This window comes from Heptranchias perlo, chromosome 34 (assembly GCF_035084215.1).
Source record: "Heptranchias perlo isolate sHepPer1 chromosome 34, sHepPer1.hap1, whole genome shotgun sequence".
Classification (NCBI taxonomy): domain Eukaryota; kingdom Metazoa; phylum Chordata; class Chondrichthyes; order Hexanchiformes; family Hexanchidae; genus Heptranchias; species Heptranchias perlo.
The window spans coordinates 3,776,180-3,793,897 of NC_090358.1; the positions used below are offsets into that span (position 1 = coordinate 3,776,180).

Sequence of the window (17,718 nt, forward strand, 5' to 3'; positions counted from 1 at the left end):
TGACACAGATTGCTTTTAGTGGAAGGTAAGTCATTGTGGAGTATTTACATTTGCCACTTCCAGTCGCAAAGTTCAGTAAAAGTATAATAAAGTTTGCAAAAGGTTTATTTCCATTGGGTGGGTGCAAGGCGTTGTGGATTAGTTTTTCTTTTTGTGTTAAAAGGGACTAGTAGTTTGTGTGAAATGTACACTGTTCATTAGACCTTGCACATCCTTGAGGTGATCTTGTATATTCCTTCACTGTATGGGAGTCTTCTAATGGTTGATCAAATTAATTCTCTTTTTTTTAACAAGGGAGGAGAATGTGAAAAGAGAGTTCTTCGACTCAAAATTCAATCAATTTAAATCATTAAAAGATGAGAAGTAGTTAAAATTGGTATAGTTTTAACACACAATATTAGGCCAGAATTTGCTGGCTAAAGTACGGGGAATTAAAGGCGTATGACATGGAAGAGATATGCCTTGAGTTGTGAATTGCTACAAGTTTCTGGACGATTTGGGCTGCTCGGCCGTTAGCCTAGCGCAAACAGGATCTCGCAGTCAACCTCCCCGTGAGCTTCAAGAAATTGCTGGATTTGCGCCATAAATACAAATTAAACTCACCTCAGAAACTTAGGGCTGGTATTTAGCGATGTCAGGACCCTTTCAATGACTAGATTTATGTTCCTGCAATGCCACTCAACCTCTTTGGCCCAGAAAGGGAACAATTGAAACTGGAATCTCATTTCTGCAGGTAGTAAATTGTTCCGAGAAGTTGCTTAAATTTTAAACGTTACATTTTTTTCTTCTTTTACTTTGTCTCTTTCTGCTCTCTCTTGATCCAATCTATCTTTCCCTCTCTTTCTCTTTCTGTATCTAATTTTTATTTGTTCATGGGATGTGGGCATCGCTGGCGAGGCCAGCATTTATTGCCCATCACTAATTGCCCTCGAGAAGGTGGTGATGAGCCGCCTTCTTGAACTGCTGCAGTCCGCGTGGTGAAGGTTCTCCCACAGTGCTGTTAGGTAGGGAATTCCAGAATTTTGATCCAGCGACGATGAAGGAATGGCGATATATTTCCAAGTCGGGATGGCGTGTGACTTGGAGGGGAACGTGCAGGTGGTGGTGTTCCCATGCGCCTGCTGCCCTTGTCCATCTAGGTGGTAGAGGTCGCGGGTTTGGGAGGTGCTGTCCAAGAAGCCTTGGCGAGTTGCTGCAGTGCATCCTGTGGATGGTACACGCTGCGGCCACAGTGCACCGGTGGTGGATGGGGTGCCAATCAAGCAGGCTGCTTTGTCCTGGATGGTGTCGAGCTCCTTGAGTTGTTGGAGCTGCACTCATCCAGGCAAGTGGAGAGTATTCCATCACACTCCTGACTTGTGCCTTGTAGATGGTGGGAAGGTTTTGGGGAGTCAGGTGGTGAGTCACTTGCTGCAGAATACCCAGCCTCTGACCTGTTCTTGTAGCCACAGTATTTATGTGGCTGGTCCAGTTAAGTTTCTGGTCAATGGTGACCCCCAGGATGTTGATGGTGGGCGATTCGGTGATGGTAATGAAGTTGAATGTCAAGGGGAGGTGGTTAGACACTCTCGTTGGAGATGGTCATTGCCTGACACTCGTCTGGCACGAAATGACTCTAATTCTCCCTATTTCCTTCTCTGTCATTCCTGTGTTTATTTCTCAGTCCTTAAATTTAATTGGTTAAAGTGATAGACGGTCGGTCCTGTCATTCACCAATGTCCCAGATACTTCGTTGACCATTATCAGCTCGCACTTCCAGCAATTTGTGGCGCAAAGATTTTTGAGCTGAAGGGTGAGGGAAAAAATCCAAATCACTGGACATGTCGCGAGACGCCCCACTCCAGCAAATTCTGGCCCAATATAAAATACTGTTAGGAGAAATACAGAGGAAAATAAGTGCGTGGGGAGCGAAATTACAATAAATGTGGCTTATGGTACCTGAGTCCGTATCTCCTTGGAAAGGAAGGAAGTGTTTATAACCCTCTTAACAATCGGACTGCCTACACAGCAAGCTCTCCAGCCATTAATACAGTGTGGTACACGTGAAAGTTTTCATGAGACAATGAGCGTATAAAATTTATACAAGAGTTAAAATAGCTAAAGGTGGAATAATTTAGCTGGGAAGTGTGTTCAGGAATATGCTTTTGACGTTTTGTCTTTTTTCCCCCCCAATCAGTGAGAGAATCTAGTGCGAAATCACAAGTGTCTCAGGTAAGACTTTTTAAAAAAAAATATATGTTCTCTGATTCATTCTTTTGTTTGGCTGAAATAATTCTACATATTTTAACTTAATGTATCCTCCCTCTCAGCAGTGTGCCTGAGTGTTCTGTAATTGTGTCCCGAAGGAACGTGTTATGATTGAAGGAATTATATTTTAAATATACAGCATTGGAAGTACTGCATTAGTTAGCCAACAAATACAGAAAACAGAATTCTCAATGTCAGTGTTTCACAGTGTGCCTGGTCGGCCCCAGATGGACAAAAGCACTGTGACCCCCTAGGATCTCCTTGCAGATCCCAGTTTGGAAACCTCTGAACTGTAGGTTTCCAATATTACTGACTTTAAAACTGGAGATGTTTAACTCAGAAGCAAGCTGCTGTGGAATGAGGAGTATATTTAATGAGAAGCCTGTGTGGCGTAAAGAGAAGATAGCATTTGGACGATGCTATTGTCTGCAGAACATCTGTTTTACTTTTGATGTTTTTGTGCAACCTGAAATCCATAATTGTTAATATCTAAATCAAAAGCAAAATACTGTGGACGCTGGAAATCTGAAATAAGAACATAAGAAATAGGAGCAGGAGTAGGCCAATCGGCCCCTCGAGCCTGCTCTGCCGTTCAATAAGATCATGGCTGATCTGACCCTAACCTCAAATCTGAATTCACGTCCAATTTCCTGCCCGCTCCCCGTAACCCCTAATTCCCTTTACTTCTAGGAAACTGTCTATTTCTGTTATAAATTTATTTAATGATGTAGCTTCCACAGCTTCCTGGGGCAGCAAATTCCACAGACCTATTACCCTCTGAGTGAAGAAGTTTCTCCTCATCTCAGTTTTGAAAGAGCAGCCCCTTATTCTAAGATTATGTCCCTGAGTTCTAGTTTCACCCATCCTTGGGAACATCCTTACCGCATCCACCTGATCAAGCCCCTTCACAATCTTATGTTTCAATAAGATCGCCTCTCATTCTTCTGAACTCCAATGAGTGGAGTCCCAATCTACTCAACCTCTCCTCATACGTCCGCCCCCTCATCCCCGGGATTAACCGAGTGAACCTTTTTTGTACTGCCTCAAGAGCAAGTATGTCTTTTCTTAAGTATGGACACCAAAACTGTATGCAGTATTCCAGGTGTGGTCTCACCAATACCTGATATAACTGCAGCAATACCTCCCTGTTTTTATATTCTATCCCCCGAGCAAGAAAAGCCAACATTCCGTTGGCCTTCTTGATCACCTGCTGCACCTGCATACTAAATAAAAACAGAAAATGCTGGAGAAGCTCAGCAAGTGAGGTGGCAACTGTGGAGAAAGAAAGAGTTTAAAGTTTCAGGTCGAAGACCTTTTGTCAGGACTATTATTAATATCTAATCTCTCTGTTGCAGTGCTGTTTTCAATGCTGTAAGGATGAAGGAGGAGAAAGGTCACATTAAATGTCATCTGAATATCTTTGGTGCCTTATTCCTTCTCTTCATCCTTGATAAATCAGTGCAAACTGGCTTGAAACTTGTTTGACGGGTGTTTAGAAAATCTTGTATTGGAAAAGATGATTTCATTTTGTTTTTTTCTCAAATATAAATATGATTTTTTTTGTTTTAAAGCTGTGGTCGGTAAGCCATGGAGTTGAATACTCGATGGCTGCAGAACAACTGCATTTCACTAATGTAGATGATGTGGATTTTCAAGACAGTATCTTCATTCTTGGATGATGCACTAAAAGCTTCCTCGAACTTTATCTTGATTCAGCTTTGTTTTTAATCATAAGATAGCTGGTAGTTTGGGGGTAGCGAGTCAGCCTGGCTTGATCATGTTCAAGTCTCCGCTCCTGGCACTGTGAATCTGAAACAATCCCTAATATTGCAGTAATAAAGCTATTTAAAAACCACGGGGCAGCTTTATTACTGTAATAACCTTGAACAACTGAAGTAAACACTTGCACTTTTTAAAGAATTTGCTTAGTACTTGGCTCCGCCTATTAGCCCACCCCCGACACTCTCTTCCTCCCTTGTTCCCCATTCTCTCTCTTCCCTTGCTCCCCATTCTCTCTCACCCCCTTCCCATTCTCTCACTTACCATTAGTTGAGTACCATCACCTCCAAGTCAAACCCCAGCCCGGCTTGGACGTACATCACCGTCCCTTCGTCGTCGCTGGGTCAAAATCCTGGAGCTCCCTACGTAACAGCGCTGTGGGAGAACCTTCACCATACAGACTGCAGCGGTTCAAGAATGCGGCTCACCACCACCTCCTCAAGGGCAATAAATTCTGGGCTTGCTAGCATCCCCCACATCCCGAGAATGAATTATGTTTTAAAAAAATAAATATAGTGTGTGTGTGTGTATATACATACACACACACATCTCTAGGCCACCTGTTGTAAACTGGGTAGGAGCTGGAATGTGAAATATGCTGATGAAGAAGCCCATACTGGACTGCTCAGTATTGCAGTTTGGGTATATCTCCTGTATAGATTACATCCGTCTCCTATAAATGCACACTAAACATCAAGCTGACGGTAATGCGCCTCTTGTATCTTTCTGGTTATTTAGCACTCTAAAGTAAAAGAAATGGAAAACTAGTTAATTAGAACTGTAGCAATATTTAACCGTGTGTGTACTGTAACATACCTGCATAACTATTACACCAATTCTACTTGGCTGGTTACGTGCCTGTTGTCATCCAGTGTAATTATCTCCCATGTGGCACAATGATGTTTTCAGTAGGATGCAATGTTTTACCAAAATGAACACATTGCATGACCATTAGTCTCTTTTTTTAAAAAAAAATCTTTTTTGATGTTTTATTTTATATAGACTGCTGAAATGCCACAGAAAGGAGATCAAAGGCATTTTCAAGCTGAAACAAGTTCAGCACAGAGTCAGAAGGAACAACACATTATAAAGGTATTACAGTATTATTTACATTCTCTGAGATTTAAACGGATACTGTGTCTTTTTAAAAATCTCTTGCCTCTAACCATCTCACGGATACAATATTTATTTTGGTTTTTAATACAGCCCTTGAATGACTATCGAGAAATAAATACTGAAATTCTGTCTGTGGAAATTACAAGGTTTAGTAACATGGGATTTGATTTTAAATTAAGAAAGATGTGTTGTGCCAAATGGGAAACTGGTCTTTGATTAAACTAGTGCTTTTGGCTTGATGTGGTGGATTATACTTTGAGGTTTGGGTGCGACAGACTATCAGAGAAAGCAGCTATGCCTTTAAAAAGGAACTGGGTCCAGAAAAGGAATTGAGAATGCGGGGGTGTTAGTGAAATAATAAATGGGAATTGGGAGAAGAGTGTAGAGATCTCAGGTGGAAGCAGCAAAGGAACTCGTTGAGGTAATTAAATATGGACTGTGAAAGGTGCAGGCTCGATGGGCTGAAAGGCTTGTTGCGAGCTTTCTTATCTCACAGGAAACTTGTGGCCCTTCACTGTTCTTTGTTGCCAACAGCAGTAGTTTTTAAATGAGCTGCTATCATCTTATCCTCTGAAGGAAGGCTTTTCCATAGAACTCGGGCATTGCTCATTTTGAGTAAGTGGAAAGAAAGAAAGACTTGCATTTATACAGCGCCTTTCATGACCTCAGGACGTCCCAAAGTGCTTTACAGCCAATGACGTACTTTTGAAGTTGTAATGTAGAAGAGATGACTCCAATTTGCGCACAGCAAGATCCCACAAACAGCAATGTGATAATGACCAGATAATCTGTTTTAGTGATGTTGTTTGAGGTATAAATATTGGCCAGGACACCAGGGAGAAAACTCCTGCTCCTCTTCGAAATGGTACCATGTGATCTTTTACGTCGACTTGAGAGAGGCCTCGGTTTAACATCCCATCCGAAAGACCGCACCTCCGACAGTGCGGCCAGCACTCCCTCAGTACCGCACTGGGAGTGTCAGTCTAGATTTCTTTTTATTTGTGCTGAAGTCCCTGCAATGGGGCTTGAACCCACAACCTTCTGACTCAGACGAGAGTGCTACCCACTGAGCCACGGCTGACACCTGAATAGATTACAGATGTCCTGTGGTGGAGGCGGAGAATCCCAAGGACGTGGTCCACCACTTTTGACGGAGATCTTGTAGCCTTGATCACTGCACGTTAATCGGAATTGAGAAGAGTTATTTCATTTGAACAGTCAAACTTAGGAAGAACAGATCTTAAAATGTACTCTTGGGTGTCTAAAATAACTGTACATGTTCTTGCATGAATATTCTTCCTGAATGGTGAGTGGAGCCTAGATTCAGGAGACTCCCTCAGATAAGTACCTACGTGACTCCCATGACCTTTGTCAAAAGTAGTTTTATTATTGTTAATTAACTGCTGAATGAGGTTAGTTTTCCTTCAGTTTTCTACACTCCTCTTCCTGAGATGCTGACTCTCTCTAGGATACAGTTCCACAAGAGTGTAAACAAAAAGATGCTGGAAATCTAAAACAGCCAAATCCAAAAGACTGCACCTCTGACAGTGCAGCATTCCCTCAGTACAGCACTGGGAGTGTCAGCCTAGATATTGTGCTCAAGTCTCTGGCACAAGAAATAGGACCAGGAGTAGGCCATACGGCCCCTCGAGCCTGTTCCGCCGTTCCGTAAGATCATGGCTGATCTTTGGCGTCAACTAAACTTTCCCATCCTATCCCATTTACCCTTGATTCCCCTGGAGTCCAAAAATCTATCTATCTAAGCGTTGAATACACTCAATGACTCAGCATCCACAGCCCTCGGGGGTAGAGAATTCCAAAGATTCACAACCCTCTGAGTGAAAAAATGCCTCCTCATCTCAGTCTTAAATGGCCGACCCCTTATCCTGAGACTATGCTCCCTAGTTCTAGACTCGCCAGCCAGGGAAAACAGCCTCTCAGCATCTACCCTGTCAAGCCCCCTCAGAATCTTGTATGTTGCAATGAGATCGCCTCTCGTTCTTCTGAACTCGAGAGTATAGGTCCATTGTACTCAATCTCCTCATGGGACAACCCTCTCATCCCAGGAATCGAGGCATGGGACTTGAACCCACAACCTTCTGACTTAGAGGCGACAGTGCTACCCACTGAGCCACAACTGACAAGGTGTTACAAAGCAGCTAGTACTCGTGGAGCTACACTCCAGCATGCTTTACAGAGAGAAAACTGGCAATATGGTCTTCAGACTAAGGGCGCGTAATAAAATTAAAAAATATATTATTCAAAGCAAGCATTGGGACTAAGCGTTCCAGCTAATCCAATTCTCAATCCTATAACCTGAACCTTGGCCCATAGCTAGTTTTAATTATAAGGATTCTTTTCTTCGCTGTGAATATTTCTGAGGATTAACAGGATTATAGCGTACATGACGAAACATTTTGAACTGAGATACAGCTGGCAGCTCTGGATACACGAACATTTGTTCTATTTCCTTTTACTCCCCGCTGTTCATATAACAGCATAGTTCGAGTAAAGAATGAATCTTGCCAACAGTCAACTACAGTTTTTTAAAAAAAAAATGCACAGAAGAGTCACTGTTGGAAATTAGTTTAAACGAAAATAAGGCAAACATCAAATAAGTTCTCCCAGCTTCCATTTTGAACTTGCTTCGATTTTCTTTTGCTTTAAAACAAATTACGCAGAAATCTTTGTAAAATAAAAGTCCCTTCAGGTGTGTGATGAAGTACAAGAAATCCCTCACTGCAGTCTGATATATTTAGGAGGGAAAAGTAGAGTATTAATTGCAGTCACAATTAGCTGTCATTTGCAATTAAGTGCTGTGGGAAATTGTGCAGAAGCGTAAAACCATGATTATTTTCTAAATTAAATACTGCCTACTTATCATACATCTAAATGTGCATTGCTTGTTAATTAGTGCCGATGCAGGAACTCTAATGCTCCCCTAGTTTGTAAGTAAGTAAAGATTGTAAAGAAGTCTCAACAGACAGCATAAATACAGCCATTTGGAATCTGATAATGAAATCTTCACTTGGTTACAGTTTCTCATGTTCTTATCTTACATTTTTAGGGAGGTGGGTGGTTGCGTCAGCCGTGGCTCGATGGTAGCCCCTGAGTCAGAAGATCGTGGGCTCAAGTCCCACTTCCAGAGACTTGATCACAAAATCTAGGCCGACACTCCCGGTGCAGTACTGAGGGAGTGCTGCACTGACGGAGGTGCCGTCTTTCGGTTGAGACGTTAAACCGAGGCCCCCTCAGGTGGACGTAAAAGATCCCATGGCATTATTTTGAAAAAGAGCAGGGGAATTCTCCCCGGTGTCCTGGCCAATATTTATCCTTCGCCCAACATCACAAAAACAGATGATCTGGTCGTTATCTCATTGCTGTTTGTGGGACCTTGCTGTGCACAAATTGGCTGCCTCGTTTCATACATTATAACAGTGACTGCACTTCAAAAGTACTTCATTGGCTGCAAAGAGCTTTGGAACATCCTGAGGTAGCGAAAGACGCACCAGCCTCATTAGTGTAGTACAGGCAATCTGGGAGCGCTAGTCGTGGCCCTGGGCCGGTCAGTAATATCAGCTGGCTGGGACACTGGTCAAGGGCCGAAGGTTAGTCTGGGGAGGGAGAAGCAATTGGGAGAGGGGCGAGCAGTGTCCGGCAGTATTAATGTGGAGTCGGGCGGAACTCTCCTTATTCACGTCCTTTTAAAGGCAGCCACCAGGGTCGGCCTCTATAGTGCCCGGACCATTGTGCCGTCAGACATGTTTCCAATGTTTTTTGGGTAGGAGGTTGGCCCCCTAAAGTGGACCTTTTTGCACCCATTTTCTGCCTGGAAAACGGGCTCAATACAGTCCAATTTCACTCCTTGTTTTCTTTTTTAAGTCTGTTTATTATAAATTCTCAATTTATTTGTATAATTAAATATCCAGGAACTTCAGATTGAAAATGAGGACCTCAAAGGAAAGTTGAAAAAGCTCCACCAAGAGCAGAAGATGTTCATGGAGAGGGTCGGTGGACTTCAAAAGCAGCTCAACCAGGTACAACAACAACTTGCATTTTTCTCGTGCCTTTTAACGTAGTAAAACACCCCAAGGTGCTTCACAGGAGGGTTATGAAACAAAATTTAACACCGAGCCACATAAGGAGATATTAAGACAGGTGACCAAAAGTTTGATCAAAGAGGTAGGTTTTAAGGAGCGTCTTAAAGGAGGAGAGAGAGGTGGAGAGGTTTAGGGAGGGAATTCCAGAGCTTCGGGGCCTAGGCGGCTGAAGGCACGGCCTCCAATGGTGGATCGTAGAAAATCGGGGATGCGCAAGAGGCCAGAATTGAAGGAGCGCAGAGATCTCGGAGGGTTGTAGGGCTGGAGGAAGTTACGGAGATAGGGAGGGGCGAGGCTATGGAGTGATTTGAACACATGGATGAGAATTTTAAAATCGAGGCGTGGCCAGACCGGGAGCCAGTGTGGGTCAGCGAGCACAGGGGTGATGGGTGAACGCGACTCATTGCGAGTTAAGATACTAGCAGCAGAGTTTTGGATGAGCTTTAGTTTACGGAGAGTGAAAGGTGGGAGGCCAGCCAGGAGAGCATTGGAATAGTCGAGTCTATAGGTAACAAAGGTACATTGGGATGAAGAAAATGTTTTTAAATTCTAGAATTGCACGGCAGATCGGTCAGTATCTGAAATGTTTACTGTTTCTTTTGTGACCCTTTGGCCGAATGCCTTAGTCAGATTGGAGAAGTACCTCTCAGTATTAAGCATTTGGGTGAAGATATTTCAGTTCTGCCTCAGATCTGTTTGCATGGCTGTTTGACAGAGCTCAGTATTAATGATCAGGACTTGGATATAGGGGGCACAATTTCAAAGTTTGCTGATGAGACAAATATTGGAAATGTAGTAAACAGTGAGGAGGATAGTAGCCGACTTGAGGGGGACATAGACAGATTGGTGAAATGGGCAGACACTTGGCAGATGAAATATAAAGCAGAGAAGTGTGAAGTGATGCATTTTAGGAGGAAGAATGAGGGGAGGCAATATATATTAAATGGTACAATTTTAGTGGGGGTGCTGGAATAGAGACACCGTGGTTTTATAAAGAGGCATAGAGTACAAAAGCAAGGAACTTATGCTAAATCTTCATAAATCACTGGTTAGGTCTCAGCTGGAATATTGTGTCCAATTCTGGGCGCCACATTATAGGAAGTATGTCAAGGCTTTGGAGAGGGTGCAGAGGAGATTAACAGAATGATGCCAGGGTTGAGCGACTTCAGTTATGTGGAGAGACTGGAGAAACTGTGATTGTTCTCCTTAGAGCAGAGAAGGCTAAGGGGAGATTTAATAGAGGTGCTCAAAATTATGAGTGGAATTGATAGTGAATAGGGAAAAATTGTTTCCGCTGGCGGGAGGGTCAGAAACCAGAGGACACAGATTTAAGATAATTGACATAAGAACCAGAGGGATGATGAGAATTTGTTTTAGGCAGCGAGTTGTAATGATCTGGAATGCGCTGCCTGAAAGGGCGGTGGAAGCAGATTCAATAGTAACTTTCAAAAGGGAACTGGATAAATACTTGAAGGGGGAAAAATTTGCAGTGTTATGGGGAACATGCAGGGGAGTGGGGCTAATTGGATAGCGCTTTTGAAGACCCGGCACAGGCACGATGGGCCGAATGGTGGCCTCCAATGCTGTGTCATTCTATGAAAGAGGTTTGGGCTCCCAAATGATGCAGTATAAATCCAGCCTAATTTGTATGTCGTAAACAGGTGTACTTTAAAGCTGCTTATTATAGGCAACCTGCGTGATTATGCATATTTATTTCTGCTGATGGTCTGCCCCAGTAATGTTGAGAAGGATCTGTTGTTCTTTGTGTTTGTATATTTTTTTAAATAAATTCTTGCTTACCGATTTTAGTTTTAATATTCTTTGCTTCAGCCCTGTTTCTAATTTCAATTTCAAGCAAACATTGACTCACTATCAATTGAAAATGAAACAGCAATTTAATGCTATACTAATTCATTCCTGTTCACTAAGCAATTATAGCTATTAGTTCCTGGAAAAAGGTTTCTCATCACCACTGCCACCTCCATATTCTATAGCAACTTCCTATCTAAGCTGCTGAGTGACGTTTGTAAGTTTAATCCACTAAAATGACACACAGTTAAAGTATTGAGCACGCTCTTCAGAAAATCTTGCTTTGCATTTAATTGTTTACAAGAAACGTTACTGTAAATTCTTAATTAATAAACAAAAGTACATGAACAGGTTATTCATAGTTTGGCAATTGACTTGAGAACAAATGACTCATTTAAAAAAAAATAATAATCTGAACTACAGAACAGTGGATAGTTGAGTGATTATTGGTTGTAATCCAGATGAGGCCTGATTCCGCTTGGGAGTCTGTTTTTATGCCAAAAGTGGCATAGTTTTGGAGCCAATGGTTTCAGTGCTCCACTTTCCTGATACCAAATAGCTTTCATGCTGAAGACTAACAATTGTGACATGGATACTTTAATTCGTGTCTGGCATTTGTATGTCTCTCTGTGTGACTCTCACTGTCTGTATATCTTATTGATACTACTATAGTCACTATTCCTCTGCACCATTCTCTCTTGCCTCTCCAAATGGACCAACCTACATGCTCATCTTTTTCCCTCTACCCTCAGTGTTGAAATTAAGGTTCTTTGCGTCATCTCCTTACTTTGACTCATTCTTTTCCAGGACCTCAAAACTATGGATCTCTTCCTCCTCCTCCTCTTGTCTTTCCTTTCTCCAATTATCTACGAGCTTTTAAAACTTGAGCCTTGGCACCACCTAACCATTACCTCTTGATTTACCTCAATTTTTCTCCAACTCTTTTTCAACTTTGGCGATGTCCTGCATTATGGGCCTTGGCTCTTCACTTAGGTTTCTTAGTAGTGGGAAAAAAAAAAGAAATCAACAAATTATCTGGAAACAATCAGCAGTTAGTTGGGTTACTGGAAATACAGCCAGAAAGAGCACTACTGAAGGAGCCAAGATGAAAATGCGGTCAAAATTAAGTGTATATTGTACTTGACAAGTCAAATTTGTTGTTCCTGTTCTACAGGAATGCAAGTCAGTGGAAGACCTTCAAAATGAGGTAAGTTTCTTTTTTTTTATTTTGAAAGGGAATTTCAGGCTTGCGTCAGTGTGAAATGCCTATATTGAGAAACCTCAGGACTCCAAAGTGGCAAATGAGCTGTTCTACATCCTCACTCTGTTGAAATTAAGACTCACCCCCTGTCTCCTACTCTAACTCGTTGTTTCCCAGGACCTGAGAGCAGTGGAACTAATTAATTCTCTCTTTCCAACCTCCTACAATCTTCAGGCTTTTAGAATTTGCAGCGCCTAATTGCTACTCTCTCTTAATCTTCCTGCTGTGTGGGCCTTGACTCTTCATCATTCTAAATAACAATAAAGAAAAGCTGTAGAACTGTACTCTATTATGGCATGGTGACATTTTCATTTCTCTCACAAGCCAGTGTTGTTGCCTCCCTAAGTGAGGTTTCAAATTTAGTGTTTAATTACGGACAGTTTTCTTTTGAGGTATTGGATAGAAACTGACTGACAAGTGAAGGAGGATCTAACTCAGATACGATTAAATTATTATTCCCCCAAGTTTCTACTAATGTTACTTTTTAAGAACATTAAGGATATGGAACGAGAGGAGGCCATTCGGCCCCACAAGCCAGCTCCTTTCTCGGAGCATATACCTATCGTGGACTTTTTAAATTCATTCTCTGTATGTGGGTGTCGCTGGCAAGGCCGGCATTTATTGCCCATTTCTAATTGCCCTTGAGAAGGTGATGGTGAGCCGCCGCCTTGAACCGCTGCAGTCCGTGAGGTGAAGGTTCTCCCACAGTGCTGTTAGGTAGGGAGTTCCAGGATTTTGACCCAGCGATGATGAAGGAACGGCGATATATTTCCAAGTCGGGATGGCGTGTGACTTGGAGGGCAACGTGCAGGTGGTGGTGTTCCCATGTGCCTGCTGCTCTTGTCCTTCTAGGTGGTAGAGGTTGTGGGTTTGGGAGGTGCTGTCGAAGAAGCCTTGGCGAGTTGCTGCAGTGCATCTTGTAGATGGTACACACTGCAGCCACAGTGCACCGGTGGTGGATGAGGTGTCAATCAAGCAGGCTGCTTTTTCCTGCTTACTCCAACCTGAGGGGATGTTCTGTATAAATTCTCACTCACCCTTAAGATGATCTCAAGATAATTATAGATGAGGGCGACCATTCAGTGCACCTTGCCCCTTCCATCCAGAATGACCGTAAAGTCCCTCCCCATTGCAGCATCCAAATGGTTCTTGAATGACTCCAGGGCTTTGCCTCCACTGCTCAATCTGGGAGTCCATCCTAATGTAAATCACTGAGTGAAGAAAACCTTCCTGACATCAGTCCTAAATCTCCTTTTAACTAATCTGACAGTGACCCCTTGACCTACACTTCCAATTTAATTTAAAGTAGTTTTCTGGATTTATTTCTTGGTACGTTTTTATATACTTCTATAAGGTCACCTCTCTGATGCCACTTTCAAGGCTCAATTGTCCATGTTATTTAGAATTACATGCAATGTATAGCACAGAAACAGGGCATTCGGCCCAACTGGTCCATGCCAGTGTTTATGCTCCTCATGAGCCTCCTCCCATCCTACTTCACCTAACCATATCAACAAATTCTTCTATTCCTTTCTCTCATGTACGTATCTAGCTTCCCCTTAAGTGCATAAATGCTATTCGCCTCAACTTCTCCATGTGTTAGCGAGTTCCACATTCTGACCACTGTCTGGGTAAAGAGGTTTCTCCTGAATTCCCTATTGGATTTATTAGCGACTGTCTTACATTCATGGCCCCGAGCTTTGGTCTCTGCCACAAGTGGAAACGTCTTCTCCTGTGCCAAACAATATTTAAAGGATTCGATGGGGTAGTTAGAGAGAAACTATTTCCTCTGGTGGGGGGAGTCCAGTACAAAAGGACATAACCTTAAAATTAGCACTAGGCTGTTCAGGGGTGATGTCAGGAAGTACTTCTTCACACAAAGGGTAGTGGAAATCTGGAACACTTTTTCCCCCAAAAAGCTGTTGAGGTTTGGGGGTCAATTGAAAATTTCAGAACTGAGATTGATAGATTTTTGTTAGGGTGGGGTATTAAGGGATATGGAACCAAGGCAGGTAGATGAAGTTAAGATACAGATCAGTCACGATCTAATTGAATGGCAAAACAGGCTTGAGGGGCTGAATGGCCTCCTCTTGTTCCCATGTTCCTTCCTATTTTCCTAACCTGTTCCGAGTGGTGACCCTACATTAGGCGATCAGCTTACAATCTGGTCCATAAGTGGTATTATTGTGCATATTTTTATACCTTCTATATGGGGACAAGTTGCAGACTAGTGCAGCTGACATTTCGAACAGAATTTCAGCCACAAAATCTGAATGGTACTCGAACAATGTGTGATTTATGCTAATGTACTGTTAAATCTTCCAGAGACAGCAGCTGAAAAATCTGTTGATGGCAAAAGACCGAGAACAGGAAGATAACTTGAAGACACTCGAGAGCCTGAAAGCAAAGCTTAAAACTTATGAGGCACGTGGACTTCTTCTAGGCTGACATTTTAGGGCAATGCTTGTGGGGGGTGGGGGGGAAGGGGTGGGACAGTGCTTTTTATGGGGGGAAAGGGGTGGGGCAGTGCTTTTTGTGGGGGGGGGGAAGGGGTGGGACTGTGCTTTTTGTGGGGGGGGGGGAAGGGGTGGGACTGTGCTTTTTGTGGGGGGGAAAGGGGTGGGACTGTGCTTTTTGTGGGGGGGAAAGGGGTGGGACTGTGCTTTTTGTGGGGGGGAAAGGGGTGGGACAGTGCTTTTTGTGGGGGGGGAAGGGGTGGGACTGCTTTTTGTGGGGGGGAAAGGGGTGGGACAGTGCTTTTTGTGGGGGGGAAAGGGGTGGGACTGTGCTTTTTGTGGGGGGGAAAGGGGTGGGACTGTGCTTTAGGGATTTGGAGGGGGTTGGAGGGTGGGCGGTGCTTTAGGGGGTTGGAGGGTGGGCGGTGCTTTAGGGGGTTGGAGGGGGGGGGGGGGTTGGACATTGCTTGGGGGGGTGGGGTGGGGGTGGGACTATGCTTGGGGGGGGGGGGGGGGGTGGTAGGATGGGGCTGTGCTTTGTTGGGGGAAGGGGTGCAGTGCTGGGGCCAAAGACTGAAACAATTGCTGTTGTGCTTCAAACATCCAAACATGCTGCTTCATTCATTGTTGCTTATTGTGTTCTGTGCCCTAGTCAGTCTAATCACCAGTTGCTTTGTCTTGGACACAACGAACTTGCATTTATACAGTACCTTTGGTATTCTCGGGACGTCCCAAAGTATTCCTCACTCCATTAAATCTGTTTTGTAGCAAACACAGCAATTGATTTGTGGACAATAAATGAGTTGAATGACCAGATAATTTATTTATAGTGGTGTTGACTGAATGTTTACCAGGACACTAGGAGAACTCCCTGCCTAAATAGTGCCATGGGATCTTTCGTGTTCACCTGAACGGGCAGATGGGACATTTAATGTCTCATCCAAAATGCTGTGTGTTTAAACTCCACTCCCACAAGCCTGCAATGAAGTGTCAGCTTAGATTATGTGCTCAAGTCCTAGAGTTTGGGACTGTGTTATGTGTAGCAATGTTTTTTTGTGGTTAATTTTGACCAGCTTTGCAATTTGTGACAGTCCCACGTAATTTCATTGAGTTTTATTTGCCTGTCTCTGCATCGGCCCACCTGACTAATAACAACTGTAAGTTTTGGAAATCTAAGTTTTTTTAAAAAAAAACACAGAAACTGCTGGAAATATACAGCAGGACAGTCAGCATCTGTAAAGAGAGAAAAGATTATTGGTCTTTTGGTAATGTGACCCTTCATTAGGTTGGTGAAGGTGACGCACCTGATGCATCAAAAAACTAACAATTTCCTCTCGTTCTGCTGTGTATTTCCTGCAATTTCTGTTTATATTTCAGAATTCCGGCATTTGCGTTTCCTTTTCTTTGAGTCAGCCTTGGCTTCTCACCAACTCACCGAGTCAGAAGGTTGTGGGTTTGAGCCCCATTCCAGAGACTTATGCACATAATCTAGACTGACACTCTGTACAGTGCTGAGGGAGTGCTGCACTGTCGGAGGTGCTGTCTTTCGGATGAGACGTTAAACCGAGGCCCTGTTTGACCTCTCGGGTGGATGTAAAAGATGCCTTAACACTACTCGAAGAAGAGCAGTGGAGTTCTCCTGGTGTCCTGGCCAATATTTATCCCTCAACCAACATCACTTTTTTTTATATAAAAAAAACAGGCTATCTGGTCAGTATCACATTGCTGTTTGCTGTGTGCAAATTGGCTGCTGCGTTTCCTACATTACAACAGTGACTACACTTCAAAAGCACTTCATTGACTGTAAAGCACTTTGGGAAGTCCTGAGGACGTGAAAGGAGCTATATAAATGCAAGTTTGTGCTTTTCATTTGACTCTTAAGTTTCTCTGGCTATCTGTGCAAATTAGTATTGCTGCAGCTGCTTTGCATTTTAATACATCCTGTTTCAAATTAGAGTCTGGGGCAGTGTGCGCACTGACTGTAACACAAACTGGTTGCTGTACCAGCTGGTAACATTCTCCATGGGCAGGTGGTTGGAGAGACTGAAGGGTTTCCTTCTTTGTGGCTATCGTTTTGTTTGCTGTTCATGTGAACCACAGTCCAGATGCTCTGTTTCTCCTGTGCTGTGATTATGCAGTGATGGTGTCAAAATTGATTTGCATGTTTAAGTCAATAGTTCCAGTTATGTTCTTGAAATCGTCCTGTTTTGAACTAATATTTCACCCCTGTTTTTAATGGTTGGAAATTGTTGTAAGAGATTTTGATTGATTCCAATCTGTAGCACATTCCTAACTGTTCTCTGCATGTAATATCACTACAGTTCCTGCCCACCTATTACTCCTCACCACCCCCCAAAAAAAAAATTGCATAGTGTGTTTCACTGGCATGAGTTTTAAAAAAAAAACATTTTGATTCTGTTCTCATCTGGTTGGCAATTGTCATTGCTGAGGATTTAAACACATTTTCTGCTCCTGGCATGCTCTCTCAGTATCACACTCCCAAGGGAAGTATCTCACAGTCCAAAAGCAGAATAAGGCATTCTGAATCCTGTCCCAGTGATGTATTCTGAAGCTGGGGTTAGGGCAGGCGTGCTCTCCCCTGCACTTGTTGTCTTTTTATCCCGTCTTTATTTTCGCGCACCAATTTTTCTAAGCGAGGCTGCCAATTTAGTGCCAGTTCTTGCTGAATAATGGGTGGTCTTGCTGACGCGCACACACACACCCACGTACACTTTCTGGCAGGAGTCATTGGGTCAGGTGCAGGAATTTTGATCTTTGCTCCTTGCCAGGCCAGGAACTGCTGCCATCGGCTGAGATCAGATAACTTGGCACAGATCAGCAATCAAACTTGTTATCTCCCTGGTTTGTAAGGCTCAGGCTACCCTGGGCCAGTAAACTTTCAAACTGAATCATTGGAAGAGCCTCTTGAAGGTAATTATTAATGAAGCTT

At 43.2% G+C, this 17,718-nt stretch overlaps 1 protein-coding gene across 3 annotated transcripts in view; it reads left to right on the forward strand.

Moving 5' to 3' along the window:
* LOC137301716 (uveal autoantigen with coiled-coil domains and ankyrin repeats protein-like) overlaps positions 1-17,718 on the forward strand; it is a 116,946-nt gene that overhangs the window by 74,741 nt on the left and 24,487 nt on the right. For 2 of the 3 annotated variants that reach the window (XM_067971301.1, XM_067971302.1), the window contains exons 9-13: positions 2,177-2,211; positions 5,029-5,118; positions 9,072-9,179; positions 12,226-12,258; positions 14,638-14,736. In XM_067971301.1, coding sequence (XP_067827402.1) covers positions 2,177-2,211; positions 5,029-5,118; positions 9,072-9,179; positions 12,226-12,258; positions 14,638-14,736 — 365 coding nt within the window. The remainder of the gene's footprint in view (positions 1-2,176; positions 2,212-5,028; positions 5,119-9,071; positions 9,180-12,225; positions 12,259-14,637; positions 14,737-17,718) is intronic. The other variant, XM_067971303.1, reaches the window with a different exon arrangement.